Raw genomic sequence first — 21,676 nt, forward strand, 5'->3', positions numbered from 1 at the left:
CATCAGTTTCTCACAGCTGTAAGCACATATGGTAGTAATATCTTAAATGCTGCAGTGTGTTGTGGTTTCAGTGTGCCTATAGCCCACTCTAAGCCATTTTCACAGTTCTGTTAATCGTGTTTGTAGTTCATGTGGAACTTTATTCTGGTTAATGGAAGCTGACGTTCGTGTGTTTTAATTAATAATATTTTATATTTAAATTGTGGTTTGACTTAAGGATTGAATCACAGAATGTTCTCTTACATTCCTGGAGGATTACTCATGTAGAGAAAGTGGCAGAGATGTATATAGCATAGAGATATACTTATCATATATCATCTTTAATAATAGGTAATCCTTGGTTTTACCCACAGGAAGTTCACTAGCAAATACTCTGGCAGCAGAAGATATATTCTGTGTTGTGCAGCAGCACCTTTACAGTTCACATTTCGTGTCCTTTTTCAGATGGAAGAGAAACTGTAATCCTGGAATTTATGTCTCTAGATCTTCTTCCTCAGTTGAGCAGTCATGTAACTATCTTTATGGAAAAGATCAGTGTTAGTTTTCGATGTCTGGCTGTGTTGTTCAGGGACATAAAATGTGTGAGATGTTGAAATATTATGAAATAATTTTGACTTTTGTTTTAAAGCTTTGGAATATCCCAACCTTGATGTCTCAGAGTCAACTAGAGACTACTGGGTGATCACAGGTACTTTTTAATCTCCTTCTGTCTTCCACGTGTTTGGGAGAATAACTTTTAGTACTCAGTTGTAGTAACACATCTACAGTGTCTTTTATATACAGTGATTTTGTATAGAAATAAGTGCCTGCCCACTGAACACTCCTGTTGCATTCAACTGGACAAATGTATCCGAAGTTACTCTTGGACACAACTGTGATTTGTCATCTTGGGCAGAGACCTTCCTCGTGTTCAGCACTTGCTTCAGAATTTTCGCCATTTTGGGTTTAAGTGTTTATAAGAGCAGCTGTTTTCAGAATTAAAACACGGTGGTTTTTTTTTTTTCCTGCAACTTGGATTTAAATCTGAAATCAAAAGAGAATTGCAGACGAAATCCAGGAAGAAAAAAGAGGTGGTCTGTTAAGCCAAGGGAAGCGTGCTAGAATCTGCTGACCTAGCCTGGGACCTTTTGCATTTTTTCACCTGAAATTTTAAATGCATAACATACTGTTAATAGAAAAAAAAAAAAGGTCGTTTCACTGGTATCAAGTTCCCCTTCAGATATATTTTGACTTAAGAAGTGCTGAGTGAGCAAGAGAGAGAGAGACCCTTTTTCCCAGATAACTTTGAGTCAGTAGATCCAGCAGCCTGCTTATCAGTGTGCCTGTAGCTGGAATTGTTTAATACTCAGGGGAGTGAAGGAAAAGGTGCCTGACATGAAATGGCATAAATTCTGTAATCTCCTTCCAAAATCCAGTGTGACTTGGTGCCTGTTACGTCTACTCGTAATTTTCAGGTTAAAAATGAATTTATGCAGAGATGATCATCCTCTGAAGTGCAGCACCCCCACTGATGATCCATTTTTTGCCTTTGTGCACTTACAGTGGTGGAATACTGTTGGTACTACAATGGAAATAATGTCTTCAAAAAAAAAAAGCTCCTCATGATGATCCCAGATGAATTTTTAAATAACACTGAAAAATCATACATATTTATGAACTAAATGAGCATGCTGTATCACTTGTTTGAACTCTGTGTATTTAGTTTAGTGTGCATTTTATTTTATTTTATATTCATTAGCATTTAGGAAATGTCTATTCAATGATAAATGCTCCCAAATATAAATATTTTTAAACAATCGTGTAGAGCTCCAGCTTCAGATTTCAAAACTGCTGGGTGGAAAAAGCCTTGCTGTTCGCCTAACAGGAGCATCTGGCTGTTCCTTTGGTAAGCATAAAGCCAGACAGCTCCCAAACTTTTTCACTGACCTTTGTGTTGGAGATTATGGATTAGGTGTTTCTCTGAGCCATTTTGGTAAATGAACGGCTTGGACTTTTTTAGAAGGTTTAATTTTCTGAAGCATGGTTGGCATTATCTTAGAACAGTGCAGCGAGTGAGACAAAGCGCATCGTATGTCAGCAGAGAATCCCTGAGAGGACAGAACTCTTGTGAACGCTGCCCAGTTATTTTTCTTCTCAGCGAGTCGGTACATCCCTGTCAAACAGGTCTGCGTGTTGTTTAATCTATCTGTGTAAGATGTGCTGATGTGTGATTTTTTTTTCCCCATTCCTGCAGTTATACAAGGGGTTGATATTGCGTTACTGGGGCTGAACAATCAGAGCTTTGCGAGATTAATGGAGCAGCGCTTGGCCCCACTGTTCATGATGTCCCATCAGCAAGGAAGACGCTTTAAACGTGCCACCACTGTGGGCAGCTACACTGTGCAGGTGATGAGTCCAACGTCAGTTGCACCTAAACGTGCTTCATGAAGAGCTTTGTCTGGATGCATGCTGCCTCAACGTGTGGGGGAAGCTCCTGTCTCTTTCCATGAGCACCAAAGGAGCACATGCAATACGCGGGCATTAATAATGGGTTCCTTTTGCTGAGGTCGTCCGTGTTTTCATGCCTCTCATCTCCTAAAAGCTAGCTAATCAGTGCTAATAAATATTTTGTCTTTGGCTGCTGTGAAGACTGATACAATACATGTATTTTAGCATAAAGTCTCCTTCTCAACATAAGGAGTAGTTCTGATTTTTGTTTTCAAGTGTGGAAAAAAGGTGTTTCTTAGTTCTTCTATCATTGGGATAACTCAGTAAGAGTAGAACTTGGCCTTTTTATTGAAAATATGCGTGAGGCAGTTCTTCTACAAGGTTAGTCATCAAATCGTATGTCCACAGATCACATTATCAAGTAGACACCTGAGCCCTGAGTAATTTATTAGTCATCTTTCTACTATGTGGCAATATTTACCATTCTTTTGTTTGAAAAGTTCTTATTTTGCTCTCTCACTAGTTCGGCCAAATGATGCTAGTTGTGAGGGATTCAAAGGGAAATTCTTTTGTGAAATCCATGACAAGATTTTGCTCTTTCCTTTAGCTATGTGTTGTTTTTTCAAGAATTGCTTGTTGAGAGACATAAAAACAAATGACCACTTTTTTTTTTTCCGTATGTTTTTTCACTGACAATCTGAAAAAGGAGTATGTTTTTACAGACTGAACGTGTGAACTTCTGCAATGTTTTCCATGAAAATATGATGTATAGTAGTTTATTACGTAATAGAGAAGCATCACAAAATTCCTTTCTGCTCTTGTCATTCGAGGTGTTTAGCACTTCCTCTGCTCTCAGGAGAAGAAAAGGTTCAATTTTAAAATTCTGCTGGTGTTTTCCTGAGTAAAACTGAGAAAGCCCAGTTCTTATTGTTAGCTCAGGATTAAAAATAGTGAATGTGGCAGTAAAATGTGAGGGAAATTTTTAGCTGCAATGTGTTAGCAAAGTGTGGTTTTCAACATTGGGGCAGACTTTAAGAATTCCCTCTTTATGGAGGACTGTACTGTCCAAGCATTTGAACCTCTCCTTTTTACTGTATGCCTTTTCTTTGCATTAGGATTACGCTTAAGGATTTTCATGAAGGCAGTCAGTGCTCACTAATCCTAATAGACTGTAGCGTAGAGGGGATACCCTGCTCCTCTTGTAATATTTGCCTTCAGCTTATGCTTATATCAGGTCTGACAGTCTGCATGCACTGCCTTCAGATTACTTCTTGCTGGCTTTGCAATGCTATGATACAAATGGGGTTTATTTCTTTCTCTCATTTTCTTATTTTTCTGAAAGATGGTAAAAATCCAACGAATTCCAGGACCCAAGGAGCCAGCTGAACTGACATACTATACTTTGTACAATGGGAAACCTTTGTTGGGCACCGCAGCTGCCAAAATTTTGAGTACTGTTGACTCCCAGCGGATGGCCCTGACACTGGGTTATGTGATTCAAGTTCAAGCTGATCGTAAGACTCCTTTTCAAGTTTCTCTCTATTTTTTTTTTTTTTTCTTTTTAACAAGAATTTACTGTGTGAATTGATGCCTTCAGCTAATTGAATTTCTCCAATTGTCTGAGGTGTTGGTCCATGTGGAATTACTCTTATAGAGTGGGTTTCTCTGCTCGATCTCCTAACTGGCTAAACAGCAGATAAAATGGGACTTTCTGGGGCCATTACTTCAGCCATCTCTCTGCCTGAAGGAGCAGTGATACTGAAATAATTACACGTAATGGGGATAGGAAAAGAAGGAGCCACTATTATAAGTAATTGATGTATCATCCATAAACATATGATTGAGTTAGAAGGCTGAAGTATGGTGTCATTTCCAGGGAATGAACTATATACTGTACCTAATCCTGGATTTGATCATCCTCTGTTATTGACTTTTATGGGACTAAAATTGCAGATTTCCATTCCTGCCTCCATAAAGCCTAGTATTTAAAATCTAAACTATTTTGTTTGCAATGAGAATGTTTAGCAGCTTTGTTTTTGCTATAGCAGCTGTAGAGAATGTACAGCAGCTATGACTCTGTGGAGTTTTGTTACTTTTATGGATATTTAGGTAATTATGTAGCAGCTGCCACAGATCATTTAACTTTGTACTTGTGTGATCTGATAAGGCAGCCTCATTCATCTATAGATTTTCAGAGAAGTTAAATGTGCGTACAGTATTGTAAAGAAAATGTACAGAAGTAAAAATGATGACCTTGGGTAACTGAGATTCCCAAACCAGGATGCTTAAAATGTAGGAGGTAGAACTATCTTCATACTCTATTAAGGAATCAGTTTATCTCTTTTTAGACACAGTGCTCACAGTCAGCCTTTGTGTTCCAAAGAAAATATTTCATGTGTGTTTTGTTTCTACTCATAATTTCTGTTACAGCAGATGGAAAGGTTCTGTACCAAAATGCAATAACAGAAGATATCTACCCCAAGGAGCTCATAGTCTGGGCTAGACAGATGAATAATAACAAAAAAAAAGAGAGGAGTTCCTGTTTCATAGATGAGGGGCTGAGTTATAGCAAAATGAAAGCTTGCTCCAAAATCCTGTTGAATTTGCATAAGCAACAGATTGACTTATTGATGGTAACGTTGAAGACAGTAACCGAATTCAGGATTTAAAACCAGGACTCCTAAATGTTCTATTTGTCACAATGTCATTGTTTCTTCTGCATCCTCCACAAATCATAGTTGTACTTCAATAATTTTCTGCTCACAGAACAGCTCTCTGCTTAACATTATTATTTTCTGATAAAATTCAGATTCTCCTTCCTTCCTTCCCCACAGCCTTTTCATTCCCAAAATGTGTGTTCAGACTCATTAATTTAGAGTTACGCAAGCTCATTGAGAAGGGAACCTTGAAAGGTTACTTAATCATGGGGTTCAGCTTGTTTTTTTTTGCAGTCTGTAGGCATACTGTTACTATCAGGTACATAATGGTGCTATTCCTGCTCAGCCCAGCAAACTACATTGGCTTTGCAAGAGGGTGCAGAAATGCAAGGAAAATGGGCTCAGCCTTCAAACACACTTTCAGCTGGCTTTCATAACTGCTGCAGAGCCAGAGCATTATGGTGTGCATTCAGTCTGATCCTGAAATACGCTGTGTGCCTCTGACAGCTAATAAGCTCAATGACATTTGAAAGCATTAGTCCCCAAGGAAGTAGAAAAGGCTATTTTACATCGATATGCTCACAATTGCCTATCCATGCCAGCCAACAGTGGCACGGGAAAATAAATAGAGAAAGCATGTGGAAGTCCACAAAATACATTTCACTGGAGGAAAATGCAGAATCATAAGGAGATTATCTGGTGTTTTTCAAGGAAGAAATGTAATGGTAACGGGTTTATGTAACAGGAGGTTCTCTTACGTGAGTCCGAGTTGGAGCATGCATACTAAAATACTTTATTCTGGTGAAATGGAATCTAAAAGCATTTAAATGCCACTCCATTTCTGAAATGTATCCTTTTCCTCGTGTCATTATTAATATAGCTGCAAATAGTTTTTTCCATCCTTACCAATTCTCCTTCAGAAATGATGGATTAATTTTGATCTTAACTATGACAAAATATTCCTAGAGCACAAGAGAAGCATTTTGTTATTGCCCTGCTGGTGTCAGTAATGACTCTTAGCGTGCTTAGCTTTGCTGTCTTTGAAAAAGCTGAGCTGATTTACTCTGGTACAGCCATTAAGATTGTGCTACCAGGCATGAGCTCTGTGCATTACATTCAGCACATACTATCTTTCTATAAATTGGTTGTGTTTTGAAAAGTAGAGGATGCATTACTTAAATCTCTTCTTTAAAAAAAAATAATTTATTCTGTAAATGAATATTTGAGTGATATCTAATGTCTTCTAGCATGGCTTGGGAGCTAATGGCAGCTTTTGCTGCCACGTATGCGAATTGAACAGTGTTGCTGATTCTTTTATTTTTGCTCAAGAAATATAAAGGCGTAAATAGGTACTAGCAATCCTTTTACACTAATCGGTATGTGGAGGCAGCTGAAGGCGCTTTTGGAAGCAATTTGCATCTTTAATTTACACAGTGAAACTTACCGGTGTTGGTTTTCAATTTTCTGTAGCTGTGGTGAAGAACCCACCGAACAACCTGTGGATCATTGCAGCGGTGCTGGCTCCCATTGCGGTGGTTACAGTCATCATCATTATCATTACAGCAGTTCTGTGCAGAAAAAACAAGAATGACTTCAAACCAGATACCATGATGAACCTGCCTCAAAGAGCTAAAGTGAGTGATCTGCAAATCCAAGACGTCTCCTTGCTTTCTGAAGTTTTTACTCTGTTTCTCTGCTGGGTGTAATTGATGGATCCTTTGGTTTCTTGAAGCAACAGACAGGAGGATTACTGTGATTTCTGCTTTGCTGAGAATTGTAGGTTGGAGGGAGAGCTGAAGGAAGGCGTGATGCATATGACAGGTCCTTTCTCTTCGTCTTAGCACAGCTGCAGATGGGTACAGCTGGTGTCAGCTGTATCAAAAATGATGCATAAAATACATTTTCGTTTCATTCCCAATATGCCTATCTATTTATTTGATATTACCAAAGTAGCATTAAGACTAGATCTGGAAAACTGAAACAAGTAATATTCAAACACACACGAAAAATTAATATCACTGCAATATCGCATGAAGTCCCGCTCAAATGTCTAAAATACGGACGATGATTGATTGGGGCTCCTGTGAATATTATGCACAACTTAATTCCTATATGTAATCTCAGGTCCCAGCTGGAGTACAAGAGAGACTAATTTGTACATTGTTTTGAACTGTTATCGTTATGGGATACGTTACAGCTGAGTGAAGTTACTATTTACGAAGAAGATTGCTGGTTGGAGTTGCGACAGAAAAAGAACTTATTGTAATATTCCACAGTTATCATTCCAAAAAGAAAAAGAGTTTGCAATTTTGACTTTTCTTCAGGAAAACTGATTTAATAAGGCTATGATGTAGGTGATCGAGTGGAAACCTATTCCCTTGGTCTGTGTTTACTGACCAGCAGTCAGTGTGGTCAAAAAGGAGTTGGATCTGCAGAACAAAACAATTGGTGCTGAGCTGCCAGCATCCACCCAACACTCATTTCAAATGATTTTATTGCACATTTGCTCACGTTTGCGACTTCAGTGCAGTGCCTGCTTCTAGAGTGCATTTCCTATTTTTCTTTCATCTTAAAGAAGGTTCGTGAGCCCTGAAATTGTGGTATGATGTGAATCAAAGTATGGTCAGTGAAGGTAACTTGGAGATTTACTTCAAAGGTGCACTCCTGATCCGAACTACAGTGCTAGTATAGAAGCTTCTTCAGTTTGTTTTTGGTACATTTTGACAATCAAGGAAATAAATATAATTTAGTTTGTTAATAGAAAGCTAATTTGAAAAAATGAAAGCTAAATTGATGTGTTCAAAAGCTAAAAACCTAAAAGCTAAAAAGATGGTTCCTTCATAAAGGTTCAGCCAGATCTAGCCTGGAGTATACGCTGCTGTATTGACCATTAAGTATAAATCCAGCAATAGGTTGGAAAAGCACTGCTTTTGTCTTTCCTAATTACAGCATCTTCACTTAAAATGGGACTAGGGAATGTGTTTTAGGAAGATAATGTTATAAGATCATTTTGCAAAGAACGGTTTTGTTTTTATTGTTTATTCCAGCATTAGTGAGCTCAGGAATAACAATAACTGCCTGAACTATAACTGCTGCATTCCCTGCAGTTTGGCAATACAAGTAGCTGTCTACATCACATTTTAAATGAATATGTAGGAATAAATTCTTTACTGTGAGGGTGGTGAGACACTGGAACAGGTTGCTGAGAGAGGATGTGGATGCTCCCTGCCTGGAGGCACTGAAGACCAGGCTGGATGGGGCTGTGAGCAACCTAGAGGGAAGGGTCTAGAGGGAAGGGTCCTTGCCTACAGCAGAAGGTTGGAACTACGTGACCTTAAAGGTCCCTTCCAACCCAAACCATTCAATGATTCTATGGGATATTTCATTGCTTAGAAAAGTACCTGAGACTGCTTGATTAATGCTGCATCTGAGCTGCAAGTGTGGTCGCAGCAGAGTGATTTTTAATTTAAGGAACAGCTTTAATATATTGCTTGTGCAACCCTGAGGTTTGCTTCTATATCACTAGAATGTTTTTGATACCTTTTGGATATGAGGAGAATGTCACGGGATGCTTACAGCCTTGGGTTTCAGCTGCTGTTTTTGAGCGGTGCTCCCTTGTACCAGGGGAGCTGGCAGAGCAGAGCAGCCTGTTCATCACTGCAGTCCTCCTGCTGCTGCAAGCAGAGGGATGCTGCAGTTCTTCACTGAGCAGAGCTGCCTGCCACAGCCCTTGGGGACTCACTCGTCCCATGTCAGCGGGTAGGATGCCTGAGCACAGCACGGAGGGGAAATGAAACGCCCAGCTTAAATATCCTTCTGCAGAGTGGGGTACGATGTAACAGCAGGATTGCTGCCTCTGCCTGGTAATTTAGGAATGACTTTGTTGTTCTCACAGGCTGACAGCTAAATAAGTAGGGTTTTAAAAATGACCTTTCTTGTACCGTGTATTTTATAGTGTCTTATGAATTGTGTTGTTGCCATTCTGAATTGGCTGAGGAGCCAGTGACATCAGGTCTAAGTTGCAGAGAAGTAGCAGTGTAACCTTTTTCTTCCCCAGTTTTTCATTTTTCACAGCTTTCCAGTTGTAAAATTAAAAAAAAAAAAAGTAAAATAGGTAAAATTCTAAATTGAATTTATCTTAATGTTCTTGAAATGCTGCTTTTGTTTTGAGATGCTTGTTTTTACTTTGAGGTTTTGGGCAGATGCTAGCTTTTACCTCTCTTGCTTCTGAATTCACAGCATGTTTTTTTTTTTTTTTTTTTTTTTTTTTAAGACTGTAATCTGAAATCATTCCTTTCTTTTAGTGCATGACAGTATAAGCTTGAATGTAAACAGAGATAAGATCTGCAGTCTACGACCCACCAGCAAAAACAAATAGTGTAGGCCATGAGAAAACAGCCACTATCAATTTGGTAAAGGGCATGGAAAAAAGAAACCAGAGACACTGCCTGTGTTTGTGGATATACATGCAGAAGGAGGGGATAACCATCCTTTCTTTTCTTTGTTCCTTTTTTTTGTTCTTTATTTAAATATCAGTGTCTTTCATAATCATTACAAGGAAAAATGTCCCAGTAACATTTTTCCACATACGTTTTACCCTTTCCCAGGCAATGCAATTTAATCATCTAATCACGTCTTCTAAATCGATATTCAAATCCCCCTCGGTCGGTCTCTCTGAGTTCTGTGGCCATATTGGACACCTATCCTTGCTGTGCTTTAGCACTGCCTGATCGTGATTCAGTCTTGCCAGTTCCCTTCAGGGGTGGTAAAGCCATCTGTTCCTGTGGACTTTCTCAGAGCAGGGTTCCAAGATCAAATTTTATTTAACGCAATATGTCTGCTGTTGAGGATGGCTTTTTCAGCTCTTCCTTAATGCAGTTTGTTACAAGACATGGTGGTGAGTAGAATTTAGATTAAATAATCTTTACTTTGTTCCTTTGGCACATACAAGCTGGGACTCTGTAGGATCCTGTAAAAACACTGGTATTCTGTCTCTTCTGTTGTTTGTTTTTAAGTAAGATATGAATTATAGGTTGTATCTTCTATTCTTTGACCAGTGTGGAGAAATACCTGATTTAATCATACTTTCTTTTTTCATGCCTATTTTTGCAGAAGAACTGGGGTAGTTTTGGCTGATTAATACAGATACTACGGCTGAAAAGCATTTTATTGATTGAAAGTATTACTGTCTGGGATGGGGTGCAGTAGTTCACCCTAATTGTCTTTGCACAGCTACTACTTCCTTTTCTCGTTCTTTTCTTCCCTTGGTAGCTAGTGGCTGCTTTTATGGTCCCTTGCCTTCAGAAGAGGGCAAGCAGAAGGCTGTCAGGGATGGTAGCATCATGACTGCCATGGGGTAGTGATGGTGAATTGGCTTCCCTCTGATAAACTGCAAGATCTATCGTGCCAGTGCATGGAGACGTCTGCTCCCCAGACCAGAGTTAACCCAATTAGTATCTCCTTCATACACTGGAGCTGTTTATCAGATTAATTCTGAAGTGTTTGAACACATTAGAAATCATGAGCCTTGGTTTAAGCAGACGACACAGAAAGCAGGAGACTCATCCCATAAAAACTTTTTTTTTTTAAGGACACAACTTTTCATTCTCAGACTGAAATTGCCTGTGAAATTTATATGTATTTTTAGAGATAGCCCAGATTCAGGAAGAGACAACAAGGGAAATTTTTTTTTTTTTTTTAAGAGCTCATTCTTTTTCTGTGCACAAATCAGCAGATTTTTTTTATCAGCCTGACTTTCTTCTGGAGTGAAAATGCTCAGTGGCAGCTGGACAGGATCCTGAGAGGGACCACTTGGTTTTAAATGTGTAATTTTGATGTGTTCTCCAAAGTAAGCTTGAGGGTTAAAATCAGCCTTACCTATCTTTGGAATTGTTTTTTGATGGTTTTTTAGCATTCTGCAAATAGTCTTTGTACTTCGGAAAGAATGCACATTTATGGGACAAATTAACTCAGTTAAATGCAGCAAGAACATTTTACATGTTACATATTTGTCCCAGAATTGGCCAGGAATATCTGAGTGGTTCTTGTCTTCCCAATAGGAATACATTTTTGAAAGTGAAGTTTTGCTTGAATTATTTAATTTCTCTGTTGGGAAAATCCACCTTTCAGTGGCTGCTTTGCCCTGAATGCATTGTCATTTCTGCTTTTTGCTTGCAGAGGCAGCAGGGAAAGCACAGCCATGGCTTCAGGCTGGGCACACAGCACTTGGCTGCCGGGGCTGCAAGCCTCTTGCAAATGCCACTTTCCAAGAGAGACAAGTAAAATCAATGAGAACCTTCCCAGTAGGCAACTTGAAAGCCGAAGGGAATGTGATTTCATTATTCTGAGAAGAATAAATTGGGGGGCGGGGGAGGTGGAATTTTGCCCATGAAACTTTCATTTGTGTTTTTTTTTTTTTTTTTTTTTTGCTTTGTTTTCATCTGGAATAAATTACTTCTGCCTCCTTTGGAAACAAGAGATTTTTTTTTTCATGGAAGAAGTTTTGCTTTCTGTATGGCCTTGCTTTTCTCCCTTTTCATGTTTTCCGTTTTTTTATATTCACTTTTGCATTGTCTGACAAAGGAATTTCTGAGGGTGTTCAGACAGGGGAAGAAAGGTTAGCCAAGTTCGATACTAATCATGTTTGAAGATGTGTAATGGCGATCTTATCAGAAAAATTGTGTTGTTGGACATTTGTATTGCAATCTACACATTTTTACCTCTAGCTTATTTAATTAAAGAAGTGAAGGAGTAGTGGAAAATCGTATATTCAAGTGGAAATTTTGTTTTTAACATATGACACACTCTGGAAATTTTTTTTTCTCCCACTTGTTTTCGCAGCCAGTACAAGGCTTTGACTATGCCAAGCAACATCTAGGTCAGCAGGGGGCCGAAGATGAAGTTTTACCAGTAACTCAGGAGACTGTTGTACTTCCACTACCAGTCAGAGATGCTCCTGCCTCCCAGGAGAGAGAAATCACTCAGGATGGGAGCACCATTAAAACAGCCCAGTCCAACGAAACAAGGAAAAGGTATGGAGTTGTGCATTTTTGAAGGTTGAATGGGGTATGTGTTGCATGGCTTAGGGAAAATTGAAGGGTTTGGTACCCACGCACCATGTGTGGCAGATGATTCCTCCATGATATATACTTGGCATAACATTAGTCTGTACTGGCTGTGTAAGTTTGCTGCAAAATGAAAGGTAAGCCAAAGTGAAGAGTCTTCACAGATTGTACATGAGTAGAAGAGTTAAATGAGAAGTGCTTGTCTTGTGCTTGCTGGCCTTGTGCAAGAGGAAAACCTAAAATAAACACTGACTCTGGAGGATGAACACCAGTCATTCTTCAAATAGAGCAAAAGACGAGATTTCTGTGACTGTAAATTGCTTTAGCACTGCTGGCAGACTGCATCAGTTGGAGAGCAAATACTGAGCATCCACGGATTTACATCATCAAAGCAGGATCTCTGGATTCAGAGTATCTGTAGCAGGACTGAACTTTGGAGTGTGTAAGAACAGACTAGGTGACATCAGTTTCTAAAGTTTCTCAGGTTTACAGTCTTTTCAAAGTAAGTCTTCAGGGTTGAATGCACGTTAGAAGCTCTCCCTCCAGGAACCCAACTAGTCCTTGCTCTACTCCACTGTGTGGTCAATGGTACCTCTGCCTGAACTTTGAAGCCTTCCTTTATGGTGGAATCCTCAAGAATCTGTTCTTCGCTGCCTTTCCCAGTAGGAACTTTTATGTAAGGTCTACCCTGTATCATCCCCAGTGAAACTGAATGAAAGATCACCATTATACTGGCTGCTGTGCTATCACAGATAAACCTTTGCAGAAAATTTTCTTCAAAATGTTTGTTCAACTTCTCCAGAGCCATTCTGACACAGGTAAACCTGCCCTATTGCTTAATAGTCTTAAAAAAAAAAGTGATTAAGAACCTTAACTCAGTCCTTGGAATGGGTATAGAAATCCCCCCCTCTACTTAATCTGCCCGTTTTTTAAGCAAATGTGGATAAGCAATCTTGACTCAGGAATTCACTAGGAAAGTTGCTCTCTTTAAAGAAGCGTACAAAAACCTGTGATGCTTCTGTGTGCCCTTCTTAGCAATGGTTCTTCAGAGTTACTGTTACCTCCTTCTGAGTGATTACTTGAGTAAGTGAGAACATGTAGAATGGCAATCTCTTTTCATTCTTGAATTGTGTCTGGGGATGGAACTTAATGATTTCTTAAGATGAAGAAATATTTCTTGACCTTTATGTATTTGCTCTTTCATCCTGGTTACTTTGCAGTCTGGAAAGGTCAATTTAAATCAAACTGCCGTGAAGTGGCTGGTAACTGATCAGAATATCTTCTCATGTTATCACGAAGGAAGCTTCACAGATAATAAGTACAATGATTGCTTTAAAAAGATAAATATTTACCTTAGTGGGAGCAGAAATAATTGTGCAAGCTATCTATACTTGTTTCTTTTCCTCGTTCCCAAGTAGATCAGCTTTTCTTCAGCTATTGATCTGTCCCTGGAATAATTTATATACTGGAACTCTTCATTAGCAGGGGCAGGGAGATATACAGGGGAGAAATTCTTTTCAAGAATGTTTATTCTCAGTAGAACTTCAAGAAAATCCTCAGGCTGAGCTGATGTAGAGTGTGTGCTAAATTCTCCTGAAGTCCTGGAGCTGGGGAGAGCTGGTGTCAAACGTCTTTCTGCTCAGGCTGTCCTCAAAAGAGAGTCCCCAGGAATTAGTTCCTCATACTTGTCCCATCCCATTCTGATTACAGTAAATGCTCTTACATGGATAGGGCAGTCAGAAAAAGAGGTAAATGAATGTTTCATACTGGCAGTATAGCATGGCAGTAATGGGTTGATCTTCATGGTATCTTTGTTTTGGTACCTTTTTCTGGGTATAAAGCTATTTTGACAGCAGTAGAATTGTTTGGATTTCTCTCTCTAAATGTAAGTCCTTGTGACTAGTTTTTTCCTTAGATGCAACCTGTTTAAATTCTCCTTTTACCAGCCGTGATGATCTGAAGTGTTTAACTGTAGGTGGGTGCGTATGTAACTATGCAGGTCTCATAGATGGCAAGTTTCACCTCTAGGAACAGTTTGACACCATGCATCAATTTGGAATAGCACCAAAGATGATATTTTCTACCTTGGCCTATGTTTCTTGAGTTGTGCATTAAGACTGAGTCATCCGCCCACCCCCAAAAGAAGAGTACTTCAGCTGAGAGCTTGATCCCAAGCATCCAGAGCAGAGGTACACTGTGTGTTCTCTGGGTTGCTCTTTGCTGAGAGCCAGCACTGATGGGGGCTGCTGTGCCCTCCCTCCTCAGCCTGTCTGGGGCAGTTTTAGTGCAAGGAGATGCCTGCAAACAAAAGAACATTTTCTTTGGAGTTTCAGCAGATAATGGAGCTGGTTAAACTGTGCACAGTGCAAAGAGGTAAAAAGGAGATAAGGGAATTAGAGGATTTTGCATTGTGGCTGAGAAAATAGTTGTGTGCTGATGCAAGCGAAGTAATGAAGAAATTATTTTAGCTGCATTTATAACAGCAAGAGTCTTGTTTGTTTTAGCTGTATAAAGACACAGAATTAATGACAAGGATTTCTGTCCTCTGCAATGCCACTTCTGTCATTGTGAGGGTTGTGCATGAGAGGAGCCTGCTTTTGGTGTGGCTTAAGATGCCTATCAGCCCTGAACTAATTGAGGAGCAGTGCTCTCCTGCCATCAGTCTGTTCCTGTTTTTCCTGCGTTTGTGCATGCTATTTATATTCAACACCGTTTTGGTACAAAATCAGACCTGAAAACTCAGCGGTGCAAACTGTGTAGATGAAATAACCTTGAAACGAGGTTTGTGAAAAACTTACAGCCTCTCTTGTTGCTATGGTTACTTGCAGTCGGTCCCCGAGCCAGAACGGCTCCATCATCAGCAACGAGTCGGGAAAGCCCAGCTCCAGCCGGAGCTCCCCGCAGAAAGTCGTGGCACCGCAGAAAGTGACAAAAGACGAAGGCAGGAAAAGAAACGGTGAGAAGTGTTTGCTGGTGAGAGCTGCTTGCAGCCGCCCGTCGTGGTGCCCACTGCTGTGCTGGATGTGACACAGCCATCCTCCTGTGCCTTTAGCTGTCCTTCAGGTGTTTTCTTTTGGCAGCTGTTTTGCTGCTGACAGTTATTTCTTGCTCTCACACGCAGCAGTGTGCTGCTTACTTTACGCGTGGGCCGCTGCAAGTTTTGATTGTTTATTTTTCCATTTGTTTTTAAACCAGCAAGCTGCTGTACACACAATGATGCCTAGTAGTTGGGTTTACAGCTTTTTTTTTTCCTGTATAGGCTGTTTGTTTCCATTACTGCTCTGATAACAATTAATTAAATAGGTAAAAATAAATTAGGTAAGTCTGAGATGTTCAGAGCTTTACCTTCCCATCTCTAATCCTTCACATCATGGATTTTTGTTACTAGCACTTAATGACAGCGTTTCCTGATGCTCTTAGAACACTGTGCTGGATGTTTTTTGCGAGTCCTTGGTTGGCAGTGGTGATTTGTGACTTGATGTATCGGGAACATTGGCTGTGAGCTGGGTCCAATCCCCCCTTTCTTCCTTGCTTTTCTTTTGTCAATCTCTCTGTTTATTTTTTTCTGAGTTACAACTTTACTTCTATAGCTATATTCTCCATGTGAATAGAAAACACTGTGTTTGAACCAATTGATCACTTCCCCTTAAAGGGAAGGAATTAAATTGGATTTGGCCTCATTAGGTTCTGTCAGTAACAGGAATTTGTAATTCTTCTTTGTTAGAAATATTTGTGTCGAAGTGAGGACTCAGATAAAGCATAAATCTTAGTATAGGTCTTCTTTCTCCAGTAAGTCACCTGAGCAGCTTCTGTGGAGTGTTCTAATGGCAGTCCTGGTGTGACATTATGCCATCATTGCATCTTCATCATACAAAAGTGCCATGCAAAGAAGTACTCTGCTGCCTTAGCAGAAGTGCAGTGCACTATAGTGACAGATACACAGCACCAGGGATGGCCTTTGTTCTGTACAGCAAAATCATACTGCTTTTTGTGAGTGACCTCGTTTCTTTCTATTCGTGTATCACAGAGCACTGCATCTTTGGGGAACGATATAATTGGTGTAAATATAGTATTCTCTTTTTCAATCAGCTTCACTGAGATTCATGCAGGCTTACACACAAGGAAGTTGTTCATTTTCCTTTGTTAATGTGTCTTTCTTGCAGTGCTTTTTCATAATAGACATGTGACTCTATTCCAGTCCTGTAACAACAGGTATTCTTACTGATCTATCTAAAAGAGAATTGTTCCTTCATAATCAAGATAAAAAATTTAATTGCCTTAACTTTTAAAGACCATAAATCTGTAGGTTTTTTGATTTTATTTTTTAAAATTTTTTTTTTACTATTTCAAATTTGTCTTTTTTACAAGACAATGACATTTATGGTTTCCTGAGTTAAAAGCTGTAATTTTTACTATTTTTTTTCTAGCTTCCAGGAAGCTAATATTAAAAAAAAAAAGATCAGTAATGTTTACAATTGTTGGCAAAATAATTTAGTTCGTGGTATTCTTTGTTTTGCTTTGTTAGATTTAAAGTCTTCCAAGAAAATTGTTAAGAGTATCCAGTTTGTTGTTCAAAAACTGACTAACACCTAACATCCTGGGCTGTACTGCATTTCTATCTAGAACATACACTTCTTTTTAAAGAAACCTTTCCACGTATACATGGCAATCCTGACCCTTTGTTTCAAATCTCAATTTCATTTTAGCTTCAAATTTATTGGGTAACAATAACTATGTACTTTTCAATTTCTGCTGGGAAACTAGTAACTGCTTTCTTTCCTTGATTATTTTACCTTCTCTCTTTTGGAAAAAAAAAAAAAAAAGATATGAAAAAGATGTGAACTCTGATGTGTGGTTTTTTTTTTTTTTTTTTTTTTTAATGTGGTTAAGGTCTTCCTTGTTTGGAGCAGCAAAAGAGATGAATGATTTCTAGCACCATAGGGAAACCTCCATACTCCATTTATTCTGGGGATCCTTGCCACTTGTTCCTACCGCATCTGCATGCTGGCAGTGAGATCTGGAACTTCAATGGCAAATGAAAGAGAAGGATTTGCCTGTTTAAAAAGTAGTAGTGCAACGTATATACAAGATGGGAGAAATATAAGCTCTTGCCATCTAGTTATTCTGGCTTTGAAGGAACCTGTGCATGAAATACCTTGTGTGCAGAGCTGTCCTTCTGCTAGAGACCGCAGCTACTTCTGGAGGGACTTCATTTCTGTGGCCCTAGGATGGGTCACCTGGTGGTTTCCAGGAGAAAGTATGGAGGGGGATCAACATGGTTTCCTGGGAAAGAGATGGGAACTTTCTAGCTGGAAGCATAACTGTTTAAGAGAGTTCCCCAAAACAAGAAGGAAGATTAGGTCATGGAAAAGGAAATAGCCTTACCAGAATTACAGAACCAGCCTCACGTTTATTCTCATATGCATGTGCAGATGTTTCTGACTTTTGAGTTGTGTCACACCAAATGCCTCTTGAAGTAGAAATGGAAAGAAAAAAAAAAAAAATCAAGGCACCTTTACTTTTTGTCACTGAGTCATGCTTTATTCCCCAGTGCTATGATTTCAAATGCTGTTGTCATCTCTGGCTTTTTGTTCTTTTTGGAAGGAAATATCTACATCTGGTGCAATTAGCATCAGTAGAATATTTTGGCTGTTTTTCCTTCCAGTTTAAGAAGCTGTTTTTGTCTTAGCTGTTTGTCTAAACCTGCTCTAGCCTGATTGTAGGCTGCCACCTCTAATACACATGTCAGCAAGAGAAGCTGCATATTTTCTTCTTTGAAAAGCAGAATCTTAAAACTGGAATGAATCCCTTGATGGTCACATGTTTGATGTGGGGACTCCATGTTGGAATGGCTCATTAGTTGCCATAGTTACAGACCAATTTTAGATTCTATTTCTTGCTGACATTTAGTTGCATGGAAAAATGACAGCACTGGATGTTACCTCAGTACATGAACTCTGTATGGTTTGTATCAAAATTGACTCCAAATGCCGTGTGTCGGGGCTGAGAGGGAAGAATGTAAAATCCCACAGTAGGCTGACAGGCTTGGCTTAAGCACCTGGTGGTCTGGAGGATGAGGAGAACTCTTTGGCTGAGCCTTGGTTCTGAAGAAAACCAGAACAAATTACCTCTTTATATTACAATAGTGATACATTTTGGTAAGATAATTACTTTTTCTATGTTTTTATTACAAATTAATGTTTTAACAGAAAGTTTTCTGTCTGGAAGGTAATGAGTTGGGCTTCCTTTGTCTTTGGACAGTTAGACTGAAATCCTGTTTTAAGCAATGCTCAATTGCACATGATCGAGGACTGTGAAGTGAATGAATTGGTCAACAGTATTACTGTCAGTTTCTGCCGTTTTCTGAGGCACATTCAAAAGAGAGCATGGAAGAGAACAACAGAACGTCAGCACTTTCAGCTGCTGTTTTACCAGGGCCCAATGTTCAGCAAATGGCTGAATCCACATATGCTTGAAGAATTACAGCAGCCTATAGTAAAATCTTTCCTTTCTCTAGTTCCTCACGAAATAAATCCAGCAGAAGTTACACAGGCCATTTTTTTTTTCTAGAGACTTTGAGTGCTTCACCTTGCAACCTTGCTTTTGGCATCTTTTGGTGGGTGTGAATCCTTGTTTGTTTTGGGGGGGGTGGGAGGGGAAGAATGGAAAGTATGTTAAGGAGATGGAAGGATATTTTTTTCCTGCAGTTCTTGATGAAACACATGGCTCTGTACCTCTTGAGTTGAGAAGTCTTGTAGCTGAGTCCAGGTTTGTACTAGAAACTCGTCAGCTTAAAAAGGCACAGATGACATGAATATTTCACAAGGAGTCAAACTTCCTTGTGTAAGATACCTTCCGTTCCTGACCCTAGGAATGCTACCTGGAACAATTCTCATCTTCCAAGCAATTTGGATGCTGTTTTTAAAAATAGGTCTAACTTTTCAGAAGTAGTTCAGTCAAAGACCTCACTCCTTTTTAAGATACCAGAAGCTTTTCATGTGACTACATAATTTTCTCTGTCCAGGCAGAAGCTCTTTATATTTTTAATTTTTCCAGCTAGTCTTTGTAGTTCACCTGATTAAGATCTCTGAAAATCAGGTGTCCGTAAGAACAAAGTCTTAGGAGGAAAGCTTGGCTGTATTATTAACTTAGCTAAAATCAAAGTGTTTTTTGCATGTAACCACACCGAGCTATGATACACTGCTTCCTTTATTCTACAGAAGTGTGGGCCACATTTTTCACGCTGTCTGATGCGGCTCAGTGATACAGCCAGCCTTTCAGAATTTCTGAAGTGTCTGCAGTGACTCAAATTGAAATGAAATATGTTAACAAGCAATTGAGTCCAGTAGCAGTGATGTAGCAGTGTGCTTTGACAGACTGCTACAGGGGTACCTTTTGAGGAACTGACATATTCTGGGAAACATCCTGTACTGGGTGGGATACAATATCAGGATGGAAAGGGTTTCATCTTGCCAGTTTTTGATCCTTTAATGTTGGCTTTCTAATGTAATGTCACCAGAGAGCTTGGTTACTCTAGAGGGTCACGGCTGATTGGGATGTATCTATCTCCTTTGGAGGTTCTTGTCTTTCTATTTTCAGAATGACAGCAGCCAAGGCAACTGCACTAGAGCATATGCACTGGTTTGAAGTGAAATGATTCCCTTTCGCAATGTCTCTGCCTCTGAAAGGCTGACAAATCAGAGTGCTTGGAAGAATTTGGCTTGCCGATAGAAGAATCTGTTCTTTTCATCCTTTGTTGCCTTATCTTGAGGCATCTGCTTCATTTACATAAATGTTTTTGGGGCCTTTACCTGACTCTTCATCCCCTCTCAGTAAACGCCTAGACTTCTCTGGAATCATTTCTTGACATTCAATCATGGGAGGAGGTAAGAATTAACAAACTTCACTTGTACAGCTGAAATTCTTCATTTTGGCAACGGATATTGTTCTCCCTGAGCCTCTAGAAAGTTTCATGCATTGATTCTTGTTGAAACTCCCCATAGATTTTTGGGTTCTGTGGCATATTTCCCCATATTTTTTCCATTCCTTTTGCTGGCTTTTGTTTGTTTCAATTACAGAGCATGCTATGACCCTGGTAGCACCCTACCAGTCACACAAACCCTTTGTTTCTTCAGATGTAGCCAATACTATTTTCTGCTGCTTTCTGTGCTTGTTTTTTAGGGGGCAAGAAAAATAGCCTTCCTGTGCTGCTAATGAATGTGCCTGTTGTAACAGACCTCTGAATGAACTGGGACAGGCAGGTGGCTGTGCAATTAAACATTTCTTAAATTAAGTTTGCCTTCCCTATGGATGAACTTTATTTTGCCACTTAATTGAATCTGACAGCATTTTTTCATCCAAGGAACGATGTTAAGAGTGTGTAGGTGCTCATGCCATCAGATTCAGTGGCAGTCTGAACGGTTATGCTCTTTTACTAAAAGCCAGCACTGAAGAAAGCAAATCCATGGCTTTGTTGTCCATGTGGAAGATTATTTCTGCAGAGCTTTAAAGCTCGTAGAGCATCACTTTATTGAAGAATAGTCCTCTGATGTAAGTGCGCATGCCTTCCCTATCTGACTTATTTCTACTGTCATCAACGTTGTCAATTAAATAATTGTTTTAGTTATTAAGCATGCTTATGATGGTGCTATAGAAATGCCAGCCAAGTAATGAGTCTGGATTCTGTACAAACATTGTGAAATACACACCGTGGAAGAATTTGAAGTTGAAATAAATGGGACAAATTTGTTTGGAGGTGGAAATCCTTGTTGCTGATTATAGGTCAAAATAGATTCATAGAAGCTCAACAATGCAAGCAGGAAATAGAAGAGTAGACATCTGTGGGACTGCAATACCTAAAACACATGGCCTGGTGTTTAGAAGACTTTTCACATCAGAAAATTAACATCTAGGAGAAATTATTGAGCTTTCTTTATTATTCTTAGTCTACAAGGGGTGGGTTTGTTTGTTTGTTTTTCCTCAGAAAGTTTAATATTTATGGTGTTTATGAAAGGCTTAGAATCGTACTGTCTGACTGCTGGGAAAATGTTGGAAATGAGGTGTATGTGTGTGCAAAAGTGTACTCTGTTATACTGCAATGTCTTGTAGAGAAGAATTTCAGTCATGAATAGGTTCGGGGGGGGGGTTGGACACGATGATCTCTGGAGGTCCCTTCCAACCCCTACAATTCTGTGATTCTGTGATTCAGGACTAGTTTAGGAAACGTGTCATATAAACTCCTCCAGCAACAAACACTGCTTTACTGCTAAAATCTTTGGTTTCTATCATTCTGGAGACAGTCAGTTGACATGGAGAATGATTTTAAAAATTTCTAACTTTTTTCCCAAATAGTGAGATCTACTCTAAAATGAAAATTTCCCTGCTACTAATGTAATTTTCATGAAGTAGCCAGGGTTTCTGCTTGAAATGCTCAAATGCAGACTTTTTCCTAATGAGGTAGCTTTTCAGATCTGTGACATCATTTTCTCTGTCAAATTTAAGGTCTTCATTGAATATACTCCATCTGTT

General features: G+C 39.3%; 1 protein-coding gene across 1 annotated transcript in view; it reads left to right on the forward strand.

Moving 5' to 3' along the window:
• KIAA1549L (KIAA1549 like) overlaps positions 1 to 21,676 on the forward strand; it is a gene marked incomplete at both ends in the record, with an annotated part of 98,821 nt that overhangs the window by 50,309 nt on the left and 26,836 nt on the right. Inside the window, 6 exons of the mRNA XM_079537844.1 lie at positions 629 to 688; positions 2,234 to 2,385; positions 3,770 to 3,941; positions 6,555 to 6,718; positions 11,925 to 12,115; positions 14,977 to 15,113. Of these exons, the coding sequence (XP_079393970.1) occupies positions 629 to 688; positions 2,234 to 2,385; positions 3,770 to 3,941; positions 6,555 to 6,718; positions 11,925 to 12,115; positions 14,977 to 15,113 (876 nt within the window). The remainder of the gene's footprint in view (positions 1 to 628; positions 689 to 2,233; positions 2,386 to 3,769; positions 3,942 to 6,554; positions 6,719 to 11,924; positions 12,116 to 14,976; positions 15,114 to 21,676) is intronic.

Source organism: Tetrao urogallus (genome assembly GCF_951394365.1).
Source record: "Tetrao urogallus genome assembly, chromosome: 6".
NCBI classification, from domain to species: Eukaryota; Metazoa; Chordata; class Aves; order Galliformes; family Phasianidae; genus Tetrao; species Tetrao urogallus.